Source organism: Perca fluviatilis, chromosome 2 (assembly GCF_010015445.1).
Source record: "Perca fluviatilis chromosome 2, GENO_Pfluv_1.0, whole genome shotgun sequence".
NCBI classification, from domain to species: Eukaryota; Metazoa; Chordata; class Actinopteri; order Perciformes; family Percidae; genus Perca; species Perca fluviatilis.
In genome coordinates this window covers 35,505,520-35,524,915 of record NC_053113.1, presented here as the reverse complement: position 1 = coordinate 35,524,915, position 19,396 = coordinate 35,505,520, and the positions used below count along the sequence as shown (strand labels likewise).

The following is a 19,396-nucleotide window of genomic DNA, read 5'->3' as shown; positions in this document are numbered from 1 at the left end:
TTTAATTAAATATGTGACTATTCTCTACTGGAATGGATCACCTACCCTGAGGCTGATATCTGGAGCTGAGAGGGCTCTGAGGGCAGCATCTCCTCCTCTGTCCTTCTCTGGGATGGCCTCTGCCCGAAAACATCCCTGCCCTCCAGAGGGGGAGAGGGGGACTGGGAGGGGTAACTGGCTGCAGTGGAGGCATAGGACATGTGGGCGTGGTAACTGGGGCTGGGTTGCCTGGCGCCTTGGCTCTGAGGGGGAGAGGCGGACAGGGAGGACCTCCGGGAGAAACTGACAGTGGCCGAGGGCTGCAGGGTGATTTCAGGCATCTCCAGAGACCGAGAGGTGCGGAGGATGCTGGGGCGCGGAGGGGGTCGCACTAGAATATCTGGGGAACCCGGCTGGGTGCTAAGGGGGCTTTGGGAGAGCGGAGAGAGGCGGGAGGGCTGGAGTACTAGCGGGGGTAGGCTGGGGTCTGCCCGGCGCCCCGCCCTCGGGCTGAGCCAGGACTGAGGGCTACTACTGGGGGCTGTGCTTGGGCTCCCTGCACGGGCTGCCGGGTCAGGGTAAGGCAACACTGGTACACCCACACCGTGGGACGTGTGTCTGAGCTGGCCGAGACTCTGGGCCTGTTGCATAGCTAAACGCCTAACCGGAGGCCCCATGGGCCTGTCTCTGCCTGGGGGAGCCACAGGGACCTCCAGCTGCAGGAGTCCAGGGCTTGTTGGATCCTTTAGGGACTGGAGGTGCAGGCGACTGGGGGGAAGAGAGTGAGGAGGGTATGGGGGTGGATCAGGGAGGTCCTGGGGATGGTGTGAGGGATGGTGAGGTGGGTATATGAACCGTGGACCCTCTAGGCCGAGGAAGGGTAACTCATGAGGCTGCCAGCTTTCAGGAGAGCGAGGAGGGCTGTGTGTGTGAGACAGAGAATGGCCAGAGGCAGTGTACTGATGGTGCTCCATCTCTCCACTCTCCTCGGGGATGGAGGGGTAACCAAAGGGCCCCTCGGCAGTGCCTGGGGGGGAGGACAGAGCAGAGCTACGCGGGCTGATGTCAGGCATGTAGAATGGTGGCGGAATCCCTGAATCAATGCGGCTGCCTAGATACCCATAAAATGGGCCCTGGGGAAAGCCCCTGTAGCGGGAGGCCGGGGCCTGCCCTGAGGCGTGAAGTGCACTGCCCTCTGCAAAGCTCATACCTTCCATGGCCCTGTGTAGGCGGGGGCTGTAGGTGGGGGGCTGCGTTGATTCCAGGCTGGAGGACGTTGGGGAGAGCTGGGGCCGCAGCGTGGGCATGATGGGCGGCAGAGGCCCGGGGTCAAAATCATTCTCCTCATCAGACTGCCGGAACTCAGGGTACATGTCAGACTCCTCTGCGAAGGGGAAGCCGTGGATGCGCCGGGACGGTGGGCTCTCCATGACGAAGCGGCCATCGGGGCCGCGGCTTATCAGCTCGATAGGCGTGGTGACCTCTGCCTCATACTTGGACACGCTGTATTTCTTGCTGGCTATGGCACGCTTGGTTTTCTTGTAGAAGGAGAGCTCTTTGTCCCGTTCTCTTTGAGGGCTGGGCAGCTTCCTGACGTACAGGCCTGGGCCGTGGGAACCCTCTGAAGAAAGTGAGCGGGGCCGAGACGGAGGAGAGCTCTCTGGACTTATCTTCCCAGATGATAACCTGATAAGAAATGCAGACACAAGGGCACTGTCTTAGTTTAACGTATACCAGATTAAAACGCAAAGGGAAAGTGCGTAAAGCTTTTTAAAACCAAAGAAAAATCTCTGATGGTGTAAATGAATAGGCATGATTGTGGTTCCATTCTTAAGCTAAACAGATGACACACTACAAAGCCAAAGTACTCTATCAAGACAGCCATAATGAAAGGCATTATGATAATGACCAGTTTACGGCGGCGGACAGCAGCTAATGAACCAAGCCAGAATGACGGGATGAGAAGAGGACCAACGACGCAACCATGACAACCGTATCACAGATCTATTGAATCTACATCTTCTTGAGCAGACGTGAGACCAATTTCCATATGCTGCACCAAATGGTGATGTGAGGAAAGCAGATGACATCTAACCAGGCCTCATTTGCCCACACCAGGAGCAGCATAGTCGACACTTACTGGGTCAGTGAATGCATCAGGTAGACATACATTATAAAGAGTGCATATACACAGTACTGAACTGTACATGCAGCTGAGCTAATGCAATTTAATCCCTGTATGGTGCGTGAAAGTCTGTACATGCAAATAGGCCAGCGGTAGGCTTCACTACAAGAAATAGTCATTGTCAGTTGATCATTTCTATGCAATGCATTAACCATGCAGCCAAGCCAGTGCAGTGCAGCACACTCTGTATTTTGGTGCAGGCAGGCACTCACAGGGGGCTGGCGGGCGGGGGCAAGAAACTGCTCCTGGCAGGCTCGTCCCAGCAGGGCTCTACCCCTGGCAAGGGGGTGAGAGGAGGCCTGCGATGGGAGACAAACGACATGGGCCTGGTTCATCTTTGACTATGCCACTTGCAGGAAGGACTAAGTGTGAACTCCCTGATCTGCCTGGACCATTTCATAAAAAAATAAACAAAAAGGTATCTACAACTGACGGTTTACCTAAAGTCTCAGGCAAACAAACAGTTATTCTGGAATGGGATTTACACAAATTATTGTCACAAATGAGCTTCTTTTGGGATTGAAATGTATTCATACATGTACACAAGATTTACAGACAGACAAATACACACACGTAGCGGATACTGTACATTAAATGTGCAGCTAAACAAAAAATAGCATTATTAAACACCCAGAATCATGCAGAAAGCAGACAGCGATTGAGATTAAAGAATACAGATGGATCAAAAATCAATACACATACTGCAGCTTTGGCACTGGTAATGTGCTTAAATTGCTGACTCGGCTGCTTTGAACTTTCTTCATTCTGCCCATGATCAGCTAGAGGTTGCTACTGTACATGTTCTTCCACACCCTTAAAAGGAGCCTGAACATATAGTCAAAGCTTATTCATTTTTGGACATTGAAATCATCTCTTGCCATATTACCTCTTGTCCAAATGCACAGGAGAAAGCCTGCTGTGTGTAATCATTAGCTCCACTAACAAGGCTCTAAAAATACCTTTTTTTTCCAGTTACTTCAAAATAAACTGAACTGTTTTGCAATTTTGACTGATATTTATCCCTAAAATGTATGCCTTGTGACAGCTTGCATGGTGGGAGAAATTTAGTTAAAGGTGCATTAGAAGATGCACAGTAGTAGCCACGTCCGGCAGACTGCAGGGGCTCTGGTGTTTAGCTTTACTTACGGTGACTCAATGCTTTTCCTGAAGTGTGTCACCGACAAGGGAGGATCTGAGTGGACAAAAACATTTACATTTAGCATATCCCTGTGTTTAACACCACAAGTAGAAGTCAGACACATGTACGGAGTATGCTACAATGGACCCCTGGGACATGTAAAATACATCCTACATAGGAGCAAGGCACCTAGACTGAAATGACACAAAACAACCACAAGCAACGCAGCTTTTAATTTGACAGGACAGCTAGGTGAGAAGGGGGAGAGAGAGGGGGAAGACATGCAGGAAATTGTCACAGGTCGGATTCGGACCTCTGCATCTCAGTATACGTGTGCCTGCTCTACCCACTGGGCCAACCCGGCCACACGTCCGTGTTTTTATTTGTTATTGTTTTGTGTCTTTTTGTAATCATTTTATTGACTTTCTAACAAGAAATATTAACATTCAGCCCGGGGCCCAATGTGCCTGTTAGGCCCATGCAGTAATCCATCCATGGTCAGACATGTCCTACTATATTTATTACATGTTATAATAATTAAGCAGTAAGTAATTAAGTAGAGAGGGAGACCGACCTGGTTTACGTTTGAGTTTGCGACGGTGTTGCTTATTGACAAAGCAAGCTGCTAGAGTGCTGAACAGTACTGCCGCTGCCAGAAAACAGATAGTTGCCACAACACCCGCCACCACCGGCCGCGCCAGCCCCTCATCAGGTAACTCCGCAGGGGGGAAGGGATCTGAAGGGGCAGGCAAGTGGGCGAAAGGGATAGGTTACTAACACAAAAACTCACATATCTATTCCTCACAAGGGCAAAGCATGTCCATGCGTACAAGGTACGTTGTAACGCTTCTTTGTAAAGAAACTGACCTGTGCTGGACACTCCCACCACGTTGCTGCTCTCACTGATTAGGTCATCCATGACAGCCATCACTCGAAACTCATACCAGGACTCCTGTGAGAGAGACACAACAGACACCGTCTCCGACACCGATTTTGGTGTATAGCTTACTAAATCGTGTTCAAAAAGCATTTTGTAACTGGGTTTTAAAAATGGATCTATGTATGATAATTTTATATTATATTTTATTATATATATATATATATATATATATATATATATATATATATATATATATATATATATATGCTATAAACTAACTTTGTTTTTAATTTATATATAATATGGTTATCAAAATGCACTGAAATGCAAAAAGGCTAAACAAATGAAGGTTAATTCCTGATGATGATGTCTTTATAATGATGTCGGTCTTTTAACATACACAAAATGTGGACAGTATAGAAATGGAATAATTATTGAAAATAATATTATTTCTAGATTATGCTTGGCACTATGAAATGGGGAGATTAGTAACAAAATGAATTCTGTTAATTATTATTATATATATATGGATATATATGTATATGTATATATATATATATATATATATATATATATATATAAGTATACACAGAGTTTGTAAAACAGTAAATTATACCAAGGTAAAGTGACAGTATAACGGAGTGACACACTCAGGAGATGTGCATGTAACTGACCTGAACGAGGTCTCTGGCTATGAGCTCAGTCTCAGTGGATGGGATCAGGTCATCCAGAACCTCCCACCTCTCCCCGAGGCGGAACTCCATGATATAGCGGTCGATGGGTGAGGAGTGGTTGGCTGGGGGGAGCCATGTCAGGAGGACACCGTGCTGCGTGCGATTGGCTGTGAGGCACCGTGGTGGAGTAAGAAGCACCAGTGGTTCTGGGGTACCCAGAGGAGAGCCTGTGGACCAGAAATGTTGCACATAAAAGTTAACGGCAAGGCATTGAGCTAAATCAAACTTCAGCATGCTAACCACATGATGCTTATATGCTATAACCAATGACAACACTGACATATTGATGCTAAGCAGATGTAATCTTCACCATGATCACCATCTTGGTTCAGGATTAAACACAAAGTACAGCTGTGGATGATGAGAACGCCACTTGTTTTAAAGGTATTTTGTCATAGAAATTTTAAATTTGGACCAGATGATAGCAATGGATCACCATCGTTTTTACAATTCATCCTGAGGGGACCATGAATGTCTTAACCAAAATGTGCCAATCCATCAAATCGTTATTTTCAAATTTCTCTTAAAACCATACATAAAAACTGCAGGATAAGTGTACACTTTGACCTGCTGGTGGTGCAATAAGAAAAGTCAGGGGATAACTGAGGTCAGTAGGGTTCATCCTTTGGGAACCATGAATGTCTGTACAATGTCATGCTAATCCATCCTACAATCGTTGTGATATTTCAGTCCGGACTAAAGTGGTGGACCGACAGACCACCAAAATTGACCCCTAGAACCGCTAGCATGGCAAAAAAACTGACTAGTAGTCAGTGGGTTTTACAAACAAGGCGTAGCGTAACAAAAAAGATATGGTTGCTCTTCTGTATCATATAAATGCTTGAAATATGTTGTATGCCTCGAGAGAGTGGTTAAGCTCCCTGAATATATAACCTCACCTCTAATATATAAGTACTCCACCTGACCTCAGACTGAATACTGCGAGAGATTTCTCTGAAGTATCTCCCTCCACAATCCCACTGGCTAAACACAGACTAAAATTGCTTCATGTGTGGTGACCTTTGATTATTTTCTTTTAGAGAAAACAGAAGAGACCTGACACAGTTCTAATAACCCACGAAGAAAAAACACAAAATCTTTCTAAAAATAGGTACACTACTCATAGGCATGCACACAGAATCATCTGTTGTACAATTTTACCCAAAGAGACAATGTCTAATATTATCAAATCAAAAATTGAAAATGAGTGACAGACACTCAAACCATCCTATTGGTGATATGTTAACACGGCAAATCAGAACAACACAAAAACAATACAGTACGTGTGCTTTTTTGGAGAGAAAAGAACAGGAAAAAAAACAGTGTTACATTAATGATGCATGATTTGAACCTGAAGCTAGGTCTCAAGTCTTGTGATGTAACGAAAGTATATCCTCCTTATTGTACATACTTGAAAACAATATTATATGACAGAATAAGGCACTATATGTACAGGAAATATAAACCCATAACCTTATTGTCGACTGCCAATCATATATTGGCTGCTATCTGAGTGTGTGAACTAGGTCAGAACTTTACAAGCCTCATTTAGCCTTTGTTGAATGAAGGTAAGCTTTCCAACACATTGTTGGCCAGACATAGCAGAATCCGGGTTTACACTGTATAGAACAAAGCCAGTATTGTGAGGAAGTTACTGCCATCAAGTCTTTGAGAAAAAAAACTCATGGTGTTACAGTATGTATAATTGAGTTCTTCACAGTTTGAGGGTTTAATTGGTAAATAAGTCACTTAAAGTATCAATTCCCTGTGATAAAACCTGATTTACAAGAATTAGACTACGTAACATTTGTTTGATTATAGATGTTACTTTCTTAGAGTCTGACTCAATGCACTCACACACACACACACACACACACACACATGCACGCACAAACACACACACACGCACACGCACGCACACACTCACGCGCACGCACGCATGCACGCACACACACACACATACACACACACACACACACAGGACTTTGATCTGTGTATGCCATTATTCAACACCTTCCCTTCTTTGTCCTTTCCAGTGCATGGTGGAAAATCCAGCAATGCACTTTTCTCCCTTCATGCCTTTTTTTTTTTTGCTGAGACATTGATTTTAAATACCATACACCCTTAATTCAGATTCAGTTCAGGCGGTGGCACATGAAGACTGGATATTGGCAGAATTACAACACACACAAGATGTAAAAAATAAAAGAAAATCTGCTTTTTTCTTTACATCAAAAATACACTTTAAAACATGAGTTTAAAAAAAAAAGCTACATTTACTGACTAAGAATTCACTACTGCAATACATCTTTCTCACTGCAAACATTTTAACTTGTCAAACACAGGTGGAACTAATGACATTAATACTGAATCTGGTATTGTGCATGCAGGCTTATTGGCACACAAATGGAACAGTGTCATCATTACTGTCATTAGTTACACCTCTGCCTTTCTTGCTATAATAATTCAAAATGTTTGCAGTGACAATTATGTGTTGCATCAGTCAGCAGATTGAAACATAGCAACTATTTAAAGAATATCAGCCCGTCCCAGATCTTTGCTGTGCTGGGTTCACTGTTTGTAAAGTTCAGCACATTTTAATAGTTTCCTGACTCCGTGTGCATCCACTTTTATCTTATGAAGACTAAAAATCTCAGGCACATGGCTGATACCTTCTTGTTAAAAATTAAAGCATCAAGAAAATGATTTAATGGCTTTGATGTTTAATATTTGGGGAGGGGGGTTCTCTTTTTTAATATTGACAGGTGAGCACAATGGGCTTAACAGAGACATAACATACTTGACTTATGGAGGTTTTAATCACCATGATGTGCATCATGGAGGTGGATGGATTCAAAGCAGTGTGCAGCTGTACCGTTTTTGTTGATGTGTATGATAAAGTGAAAAATAATATTATATAACTACATTCAAATTCAGGTTCGGGCTGGCATTTATAGACACCTAAATAAATTTACTACCTTCTCTCTACGTCCTCCTCCTTTGCATTTTTGTTTAAGTCACATTTAAATAAAAAATGTAATTATGATGAAAATGGTTACCGTGCTTTCCATAATAATAGTAGCATAACAAAAAAAACAGAGATAACAAACTGCATGTGTAAACTTCTGCTGTGTTGTTCATGTACTAATCCTTCTTAAAATCATGTGAAGTTTCCTTCATAGAGATGATTGATAATAGTAATATTTGCATCTTTAATACAAGGAGCTCTGAGCTTGACTGCCTTATTTATTTTATCAATGTTCTAATAAGCATCTATTTTGGGAGAATTTCTAAATTTACCAAACTGAAATGTAGATTACATGATATTTATCCGTACACATTAATATGAATATCACTAGAGGGCAGTATGTGATGATAGGGGTCTGAGGATATTCTAAAAGAAATATTAATAGTGTCTCAGTGCAACTCAGTGGGTTGATTCTGAAGTCAAAAAGCAGCAGACCATCCATGGAGAAACCTTTGATTAAGAACCCACCTGCAGTGTTGACTGTAACAACTTCGCTGAATGGGCCCGTGCCCAGTTTGTTTTGTGCCAACACACTGAACTGGTACTCTGTCCCAGGCTCCAGCCCTGGCACCACCAACCAGGTCTGAGCACCAGAAACTGGCATCGAATGCCAGTCGTGAGGACCGAAGTCTGTTTTCTTTGACCTGAGAACAGAAATGAGACAGAAAAACAGAGAAATGATACATTGTTGTATATCCCTGAATGATGGAGACTAATGTCTTAACTGTAATTAGTCTCAATGCAGTGTTGGACAGTAGCTCGGTGCTGAAAAGATGCAGTTAATGTAAGGGTCAAGCACCAAAAAGACTTTCTCCGTTTCAGAGAAGAGATTGTCTTAAAGCACTTAATTTAATAACTTCTCTTTTTCCTCTTCTTTGTATTCATGTTTTAAAATATTTAATCAAATTAAGTTTTATTTTAACTTGTAATAATACATCATACTTAATTAGTGATTATACTTTGTATTATTAATCTTAACATGCAAAGTAACTAGTAACTAAATTGACTAAAACTGAGTACAATATTTGCCTCTTAATTGTAGTGAAGTATAAAGTAACAGAAAATAGAAGTAAAGTACAATTACTTTAAAATAAATACTCTGTTCTGAGTACTATCAGGTGCGCGGACTTCATGTTACTCTCCCAATATACACCATATATTATGCACGTGCACATTTACTGAATAAGCCGAGAAAAATGTTGTCAAAACTATTCTGCTTCGGACTGAACTCCTGACATATTTTATCGTCGTCAGTGAAGGCGGCTGGAGACTCGGCCCTTAACCTCCAGGTAGCGTTTCCACGTCTGCAGACTGCTGCCACTGATTTGAAGATAAATACGAGCACTCACACTGGACCGTACCACACAGAGAACGTCTGCTCGAAGCCGCCATCGTATCCTGGTTCCCAGGACACATTAGCAGAGGTTGTTGAGGGTAATACGTGGATATTGCCAGGAGCGTGAGGGCTGGTGCCTGAGAGGCCGAGACAGAGAGAGGGAATGCGTTTTGAAAAGCACAGGTATTAATTTACTCATCACATCTGTAACTGCTTACATTTATCATTCATTATCACTTGCAGTAACACAAATATAGATATCCTCGTAACATGCATACATGAACAATGTATTCTCATTACAGTTCATTTAAATTTAAGCCTACTGGTCGAGTTCAAGTCATGTAATGCAGCACAGGCCAAATGAGGAGCATTTTGTTGCTGTTTTCACCCCCCCAAAATGCTGTGCTGTATCATGCGCCCGCCCGCTCTCGCTGTAATAACGTGATACTGGCTGAGGTGGTGATCAGCGAGTGTAAGGTCAGGTTCAAGAGCAGCAGTGCTGTCTGCAGCTCTGCTCATCCCACCCACGCAACAGCTGTGCCGTGTGGCCCGAAGCCACTTCTCACTGGCATATACATTAAGAGAGACCTGAGTGTGGTCTGAGGAGCACAGCTGTCTGCTGGTCACACGGCGGCTGACTGGGCGCTGCCAGCTGTGAACCACTCCATAGGCACTGGGGCAATGGGCTACTGGGGCACACTGAGTGACCTGCTCACATGTCACAGACCAGCAGATCATACATAAACACAGACTTAAAGGAATAGTTTCTGCATTCGGAGAAACACGCTCATTTACTTTCTTGTCCAGGTTAGATGAAAAGATTCACACCATTCTCATATATGAGAGTGGTGGTCAATCGTCTCATCTAAATATAGGCAAAATAAGCATATTTTCCCAAATGTCAAACTATTTCTTCAAACTGACACACACATTTACAAGTCCTTCAATAAGAAACCATTGTAGTAAATTGGCCCTAATTTTGCAATCATCTGAAACTGTTCATACATCTTTCTGGCCTACAGAGGTTGAATATTTGATCATCAACCGATAGATTTTCAGTGGATCTTTCCTGGAAAAGCTTGGACAAGAATCTTAAAAAATAAGGAACAAATTTAATAAATGTTTCCGCGATGAACTTGTACAATGAGTGAAAAGAACGAAATATCCCCAAAAACAAGACTTTTGTGCCTCTCATTTCTATGCTGCTATATTTTAAATCATTCATTTGCCATAATAATCACGTGTCAAAAAGGCAGTTTTACAACTTTGTGCAAGGCATGCATCTACTCAAAATGGCTGCTATTACTGCTGTAAAGTCACAACTCTAGCAAGCAAATGGGATCAGAGAACACTACAGTTATAAAGGCTACTTAAAGGCACCACAACAATCACAACTCTACAATTTGCATTATAGGTATAAAATGAGACTTTCTACAATGCGCCATTTGAGGGCTTCTTGTACCAAAACTTTTATATACACACAAAGAAATTTCTGAGTGAATAACAATGTAATCAGTGTGCATTGGGACCTCCACAGCTCGGTTTTTAAACTTCATAACCCTGCTTGCCTTTGTCAACACTTCAGTCAATTTATCTGAAGAGTGAAAAGATGTCCTTGGTCCATTGACACAGCACACAAAGGCTATAGTGACGGTGTTTTAACAGAGGGGTTGATACCACACTGTGGTTACAGATTTGGGCTTTTAAATTAACTGTAAAAAGCTATTACAGATACGATCTAATGAAATTTTAATGATGCCCAGGGGGAAATTGGACAGAGGCAAGGTGTTTGAGGGATTAGAATGCAAATCACACAAACCACACACAGCAAAATGGGATCACAATGAACTTAAAATAACAAGGAAAGGTCAGTTGTATGAGGGAATTGAGTAAGCTTTGGTGAGCTGAGAGCATTGTGCAGATTGTGTTGTACCGATGACTAGGATACGCGTGCTGGCAGTGATGCTTGTGACCACATTTGTGGCTACACACTCCCATTCTCCATGGTCCTCCTTGCTGAGGGACAGAAACTGTAAGCTGCCACTGGGTAGGATGTTGTGCTTACTCTTGCTTGGCTTCCCCACCTTAAATGGACACGGAAATTCCGGTGACATTGGTTAAGAAGAGGAAACAAACATTTCAGCACATAAAAAGAAGTGCAGAAAATGATTAACTAAGAGATTTGTTATGATGCATCTGTCTACGGCACCTTTCTCCAGGTGATGCTTGGTATATCAGGGTCTCCAGAAGCAGCACAGGGGATAACTAGCTCTCTCCCAGCCTCCTGACGGTACTCCCCCCCAGGCCTCACATTAAAGTAAGGGGGATCCTGGGGAAAACACACAGACACCACACCCATCATGCAGACTTCTGGGGCCATCAGTGTATGCTAAAACATGGAGCAGACAGGACCAAACATGAGCAGAGATGTACCTTTAGCACCAAAGTGGCAGGGGGGGACATGCCCATGGTACCCAGGGCGTTGTAAGGCACACAGGTGTAGGTGCCCAGGGAGTCTTCTGTGGCCTCCGCCACTCGGATACTTCCATCTGGCATCAGGCTCCAACCGGGGTACTACAAGACAAGGGGGCATCTGAAATTTTTGATTCCATGGGCTTTTCTTGAGGTAAATGTGTATGTAATGCAGGCCAGCCTTCAACATGAGTGCAACATATTGTGTGACTAGATTAGATTGTAGATAAATAGAGAGACAGATAGAGAGCTTTGAGCAGAGATTTTCTATGTGGCGCTTTGTGGTGTGGTTTGGAAAATGACTGAATTCTTTTACACCGACGGGATAATGCTGAAAACCATATCAGTAGTGTTTGTATTTTGGGTATTAATTTCTGTAAGGTACTATATTTTCAAAGATCAGTGGACAACATTATATCTGAATGGGACAGCACAGGACAGTTTCAATTATCAGTTTGCTGTAACATAAAACCTGACAGCAAAGGAAAGCGGTGGAAGCAATACACAGAGCATTTTCTTCAGTAAAAGTACCAATACAATAATGTAAAGATTATTTTTTACATTCTAAAAGTATGTATTATTATCAAAATGTGCTTAAAGTACCAAAACGTAAAAGTATGTGTTCCACAGACAAAATGGCCCCTGTGACTGATATATGATTATATACAACATTATTAGATTAACATTGATGCATGATGTGTCAGCAGCATTTTCCTGTTATAGCTGAGGTGGAGCTAGTTTTACTACTTTATATGCACTTTGGTTGTTTAGTCCAGTGGTTCCCAACCTAGGGGTCTGGTCCCTCCAAAGGGTCCAGAAAATAAATCTGAGGGGTGGTGAGTTAATTAATGAGAGAGGAAAGAAGAACAAGCAAAACTACTATTAATACTTTGTATTCATTTTTTTTTTTTACTTTTCTCTAATATTTACTTTTTCTGCGTGAAATATTGGATAATTCTACCTCTTTGGGACGCAAACAGTCACTTTAATGAAACGTGACGCAAATGTTTTGTGAGGGGGCCTTTTAGTTAGGTCTTGGCAGCATCATTTGAACCTCCTCACCAACACCAACTTAAATGTCAAAGTGTGAGAGTAAAATGCAGGCCTACTGTAACACGTAGCGGAGCCTAAACAAAGCCCTGTGGCAGACTAACCTTCTCCACTCTGAGAGGATAGCCGTCTTTCTCCCACTTTACCGATGTCACAGGTGGGTTGGCGTCCACCGGGCAGCGGATGATGCCTGGCAGTTTCCGTGGGACGTAAATGACTGGGGGCATGTTGATCACTCGGGCAGGGTCTGAACATAAAGGATAGATCAGTGTTAGGGATTGTGGATCAATTTTGTTTGATGTAATCTAAGGCGTGACGAAATGGACATGAGATGTATTACGCGATGGAAAAGACCAGGGCCTGTATTTATCAAGCGTCTCAGAACTTAACATAACTTAACTTAACTAACTTCGGAAATAACTCCTAGTTGAGCCCAAAATGTAGGAGTGCTCCAGATGTGTCCTCAGGGGCGTAGCACAAAATTCTGGGCCCTGTAGAAAGGCATTTTCTATGGGCCCCTCCCCACATCCACAGCTATTCATTCTAGAATCTTTTTGGGCCCTCCTTACATGAGGGCCCTGGGTACTCAGTCCCCTTTTCCCCCCGAGTCCGACGCCCCTGTGGGTCCTAACCTGTTTGGAGTAAAGAGGAGATTGTGTTCATTCAAATAATTATAGGCCTGATATTTCATTTGAGACTGTCTTTGTGCAAGATGCAGAGAAGAACATAATCACCCCCCAGAAACCGATTCTCATCACAACATTACACTTTTTTTTTTTGGAATGTGGAAAATACATCTGATGATCGGTCACAACCGACAATTTTGATGGTCATTAATCAAACTTGGTGATACCGAACTATGTCATCTGCATAATCAAGGATATCTCCATTGAATTACAACAGGTAGAATTATAAGTAGGATTTTATATCTAGCTAATTTTTTTAATTCATTTAAAAAATAAAAATAGCAGGGCTTTAACACTTTAGACTGTATGTGCGTCCATATTGTTACAGTGCATTTCCCAAGACTGGGTGACATTACAGAAATAACGAATTGTCCTTGCTTGTAGGGAAAATAAAACCGGTGGAGTTGAAAGGGGAATTAGTGAAAGAGAAGATTAGGCCACAGCCAGCTAGAGAGTTTTGAACATCATCGCTGTGCAAAATGCAGTGCTGCACTATTATGGGCTGTAAAAGGATTGGACAAGACTTAAAATTTCACATAGCTGAGTCAAATTACATACTATTATTTTAACGCACATAAAAACAACATTTATTCTTTAAGTCAGGTTTGCCAATGTTTACCTACAGTCTAAATGGCATATTTGTAAATATTATTGTTGTTATTGTGAGTTTTACTAAATTTTACTAAATTATAATCTTGGAAAGTTACCAAAGTTATTTGACTATACAAAACCATAAAACATAAAAAAAAAGTGGTGCTATTTTTTTGCTTTTTGCTTGCGTGCCATTGTTTAATATTTGAAACCGGTCTGGCTTTCGAACAACTGCGTCGTCACACTCTCTCCTCGGAGCAGTCCTTCTCCTTGCTAATAGTAATTGAAGTAATACATTACTCTCGACTGCTCCTGTTTTTAGTCTTTGGTTAACTTTCAGCATAATTCCTTGGGGGTGATTCTGAGATGCGTAATAAATACAGGCCCAGAGTATGTTTTGCATGAAGCATCCAGGACAGTTATGGTCTGCTGTATTTCAGGCCAGTGATGAATCCCCCGTCTCTCTCTCATACTACAGCACAGTAATCAATGGCCGGCGGCAACTTGGGAGCAAATTAGCTCAACACACAAGGGCTTGACGATCAGATGGCCAGGAGTGACGTTTCTCTCTCTCATCTGTCCGAACTGATGAACAGGACGGTCACTTTTTCATGTTTAGGGGAGCCAGATGCAAAAGAGACGAGGAAAAATGGAGTCTGAGGACTAGCTCGTCCCCATCTTTGTGCACAGGAACGAGGCTGGAGTCGGGATAGATAATAATCGTATCATTAAAACCCACACAGAATGTGAAAATGGTCAAAGAGGCTCCATCAAAGCAAACTGCGTGGCTCTCTGTCACTTTGCATTACAGGGGTAGAGCAGCGCTGCCAAATAATACAGCAGCCTCCATACTGCTGCTGCTGTCCCCTTTTCCTTTTCACACGGCTCGCTGTACCGTCTCCCCGCCCCTCCCCCATCCACTTTGTTGCCACGGTAACACTCACACTGAACAGTCAGGTAGGCCGATGCCGAGGGTGAGATACCGAGGCTGTTGCTCGGACTGCAGGTGTATTTCCCAGCATCCTCCGGCTTGACCCGGAAGATGATAAGGGTGCCGTCGATGAGAATGCGCACTCGGAGCTTGAGGTCACTGCAAGAAGACACGTTTTGTCACACACCGTGTTACTGAAACACACCAACAGGAAAAGGCACACATGTATTTTTTTTTTTTTTTTTGCTGAGTTACGTCAAGGTGCCATAAGAGAGCAGCAGAGAGTCAAACAGCAGCCAGCTCTGAGAGGAAGAACACAGAGTACAGAGCAAGAGATTCAAATAAATCTGCTAATTGCCATAATCGCAAAATGGTACAGCCTTCATGTTTCCCCCCCTTGGCACCATTTAAAATTAAACACAGTAATGATGGAGCACATATTACTTTTTTTTTTAAATGGAGCTGCTTTCTTTTATCATGCACCAGAATTGAAGCTCAAACTGAATATGTCTAATAAAATGGTACTAGTTTTTAATACAAACCTCTTTTGTTTATAATGGCTTTTTTAATGGTTAGTAAATACTTTCCTAAAGCTTTACAGATCAATTATAGGCCATTACAAAGAACTATATTTGGGTCACCAGGTTGTGAAAAATACCTTTAACTGATTGGACTATTACTGATTGATTGGACTTATTACCAAACACATATATGTTAAAACTTGGCAGGCAGCCCAACAGTTGTTCCTTTTAATTGCTTCTAACTGATCTGTAAAGTAGTAGTTCATGATCTATTGACTATTAATGAAGCCATTAGTTACGACATAAGATACAATCATTTCATCTATAGACCTCATGCCTTTAGTGTATTTCTAGTTATGTAGGATATGAAAAAAGTGCTCTATAAATGAAAAGTATTATTATTTTTTATAACATAAGATATGATGAGACTTTATTTTGACAGTGTGGGGAAATTAACATGTTAGAATAGCACAGAGACAGCCATGATGTGTGAGCTATGTATAATATATATTATAATATACAGTATATGTGTAATACAACTCGTACATATAACTACTACTCCCATAGTTATACCTTATAAACTTTCTGATCTTACCTAACCTGCAAAAACAAAAGCAAAAAATCTAGATTGACGCCATTAAAGCTGTTTAAAATGAGATCGGACACTTTTGTGCACTTTCTCTGTGGAAGTCCTTTAGACACTTGTTTTCGCTGCCAGTCAAACTCCTGTTCGCTTCATCTTCCTTCCCACTTGTTCTGTCTGTCACTTGTTCGCTGTTAAACCCTCTCAGGCTCTAAAGACCTGCTCTGGGGAGCCTGCGGAGGTCCTGGCTACGCTTCAGAGCATCACTGCATGAGAGGCATATGATGACACAAGGCCTGAGTCACGTAATATTGTCATCAGAAAGCACTAACTCGCCTGGCACTGTCCAGACAGACCCCCGCCAGGCCCGCTCTTACTGCCTCTGTGGCTGCAGCAGGACAGGACACCGGCGCGCGCGCACACACACCCACACCCACACACACACACACGCACACGCACACGCACACGCACATGCACTCACACACACACACACACAAAATGCAGCACAGAGACACACAATGTCACTCACAACAGAAAAACTTTGGGATAAATGCAGCCTGTGTGGTGGTGATTTAGGCCGGCTACACACTGGCTGTGTGGCGTGAGCGTGGCGTTTCTGTTGCGTGTCAGCTGCGTGGATTTTTCTATGTCTTTGCACACCAGAAACGTGTCCGACGCGGCACTGTTGTTGCTGCTAGCCTTGTCTGGACACATGTATGTTTCCCATTGATAAAATGAAATACCATTTTAAAACATACATATATACTGATTTGATTACAGCAAAGACAACGTCGGCAGTACTGACGGCAAAATAGGCTACAGAATATTTTGTTCTGTATTGACAGGTGCAATATTAGAAAATAATAATTTTTTTTAATTACATTTATATATTTGCATTTATATAAAAACCTAGAGACTTTCAAACATCAAGATATCATTTACTAATATGTATTTGTGTCAAAATGACATAGAAACATCTTTTCCAATTCTATTTTTAATGGAAACGCTTCCAACACACGTGTGTGTCGCGTGAAAAATAGTTTTCGGCGCAGCTCGAGCCGCGCCTGAAACGTGCGTGTCACGCAGGCAGTGTGTAAGCTCTAACCTGTTAACATGGGAGCCGAAATATAAACGGACATGCCACGCAGCTGACACGCTCACGCCACGCAGCCAGTGTGTAGCCGGCCTTAAATGCACCTTAACAAGAAGCCTTTTAAGTCTTAACCTCAGCCAAGTGCTTAACTGAGATGATTCCCTGCAGCCACAATACAGAATTGAACTTGATCATAACTTTACTTCTTGAAGTAGACATTATCCTCTTCCCAGAACCAGGTGTAGGTCAGGTTGCCAGGATACGCCTCCGCTTGGCAGGTGAAGAGTGCATTCTGGGATATGTTTACAGTGACGTTTTCTGGTGGAGAGACGATGTATGGAGGCCCTAAGAGAAGCAGAAACAAGTTTCAGTTTGTGTTGCAGTCTACTGTTTAAACCTTCTAAAGCTGCAATAACTGATTTTTGAGGAATACGATTTAAACAGTTGCTTATTTACACATTCAGAAGTTACGGAGCAACATTAGCATTTATTCAGAGTCGTGTTTCTGACAACCTGAAGAATGAAAATCCAATATTCAGTGCTATTATAAAAATATGTTATAGCTGCTTTAATGTTCCTGAACAAATGTTTGAAATGTACAGTCTAATTTACACATTTGATTTTATGAGCAATGTTTAAAAGAGTTGAATACAACAAATGTTTCAACAAGATATCACAACTTAAATTATGCTCTTGCAAATGTTAGATAAAACCAATACAAATTATTATTTAAACCTAAAAAAAATCCTCTTAAACCATATGCAGGCCTATACTCTGCTTCCACGTTGGAATTGTGGACTTTTTTTTTTTTCAGGAACAGAGTGAGAGAGAGAGAGCACACATATGTATTATTTACAATATATCACCACAGTCTGATGTAAAATACAGTGAGCAGGCATCTACCGTAACCTTAATAGTAGTCAGTTCTGGAGCTTATGCATGCTTCACATTGTAACCTTTTCATCCCCCGAGGTGCTCTTGCTCTTAACTCTCAATAAAACAGCAGAAGCCATGAAAGGTAAGCTGTCTTTTATGAGTGGGCCCAGATACAAGCCTCGTGGTTATATTCCTCTCAGCGTGCACGGCTTTAATGCATCAGGTGGGATCACTGACAGCCCTGTGCGGGAGTCTCACATAACAATTAAAAACAGATCACAGGAGTGAGAATCATGACTCCTCAGATATCTGCTTCTTATTGCTCTGAGTCTTAATCATACCCCACATTTTATTCCATGACGCTTTTCATGCCAAATATTTAACCAACTCAACTCCTGTGCAAACATTTTATTTATATCTACATGTAACTGTGTTTTATACACTGAAGAAATGTTCTATGAGGTGAAATGTAACACTGTTTGTGTGCATTCACAGCCACTGGTGTAACATTTACCACACCCTACTGGCATTATTCTGCTTAACAAGGTTATTGTATGACACATGGCAGGTAAGAACTCCTTGAATAGGGGTGGACATAACAACAGGAACATCTTACAACGTCGTGAAATCAAATCAAGTTGCCCTACAATAAGATCTACTTTTATGGGTTCCAATATATTCAGAAGTATTATTTTGCAAATTGTATCCCTCTGTGTGTCAATTTTGCAATTAAGTCCAAACTAAAGGAGGAACCGTGTTACATTTATTTTGGTCTTATATATTTAACCTGTTTTCCAATCTATATAAACAAACTATCCCCTATCAAAATATTACGAGAGTAAAGTTAAAATATTTTATGTATAAAGTTGAAAAGGAGAAAAAAAGTAAATTTTGCCAGTGGCCATTATACACCCATCGTACAATAAAGGTTTCCTTCTCATTGATTTACAAAATTGCCTACAATGGGCCAATAGACCAAGACATAGTGAATTACTGAGTTTACAAATCTATCATATGATTTATCACAATAGGTACGGTCATATCTCCAGAGACCACGTTCAGTTTTAATCGCAGGGCTCTTATATGGTATGGTCTGCTTTACATTGTCAAGTGTTCCTCTATGCAGAAGGGGGATGTACAGGTAGTATTGTCAGGTTTGGATAGAATGGACGCCTCTCCCATGGAAGTCCACAATTGAACTTCTGCAGTTTGTTGTGGTTGAACGAACTGGTATTGTAGTACTAACGGCTGCACTGGAGGCCTGCAGACTTAATGCAATTGCAACACATGCACCACTGGTTACACTATCCACT

General features: G+C 42.1%; 1 protein-coding gene across 4 annotated transcripts in view; it reads right to left on the bottom strand.

Annotated features, from left to right (window-relative positions):
* igsf9ba (immunoglobulin superfamily, member 9Ba) overlaps positions 1-19,396 on the bottom strand; it is a 77,349-nt gene that overhangs the window by 9,195 nt on the left and 48,758 nt on the right. For 3 of the 4 annotated variants that reach the window (XM_039783015.1, XM_039783023.1, XM_039783001.1), the window contains exons 6-19: positions 17,411-17,552; positions 15,024-15,169; positions 12,907-13,049; positions 11,714-11,854; positions 11,490-11,609; positions 11,214-11,364; positions 9,294-9,417; positions 8,413-8,588; positions 4,857-5,083; positions 4,170-4,254; positions 3,877-4,038; positions 3,311-3,356; positions 2,377-2,463; positions 46-1,665 (exon numbers count right to left, since the gene is read on the bottom strand). In XM_039783015.1, the coding sequence (XP_039638949.1) occupies positions 46-1,665; positions 2,377-2,463; positions 3,311-3,356; positions 3,877-4,038; positions 4,170-4,254; positions 4,857-5,083; positions 8,413-8,588; positions 9,294-9,417; positions 11,214-11,364; positions 11,490-11,609; positions 11,714-11,854; positions 12,907-13,049; positions 15,024-15,169; positions 17,411-17,552 (3,370 nt within the window). The remainder of the gene's footprint in view (positions 1-45; positions 1,666-2,376; positions 2,464-3,310; positions 3,357-3,876; positions 4,039-4,169; positions 4,255-4,856; positions 5,084-8,412; positions 8,589-9,293; positions 9,418-11,213; positions 11,365-11,489; positions 11,610-11,713; positions 11,855-12,906; positions 13,050-15,023; positions 15,170-17,410; positions 17,553-19,396) is intronic. The other variant, XM_039783009.1, reaches the window with a different exon arrangement.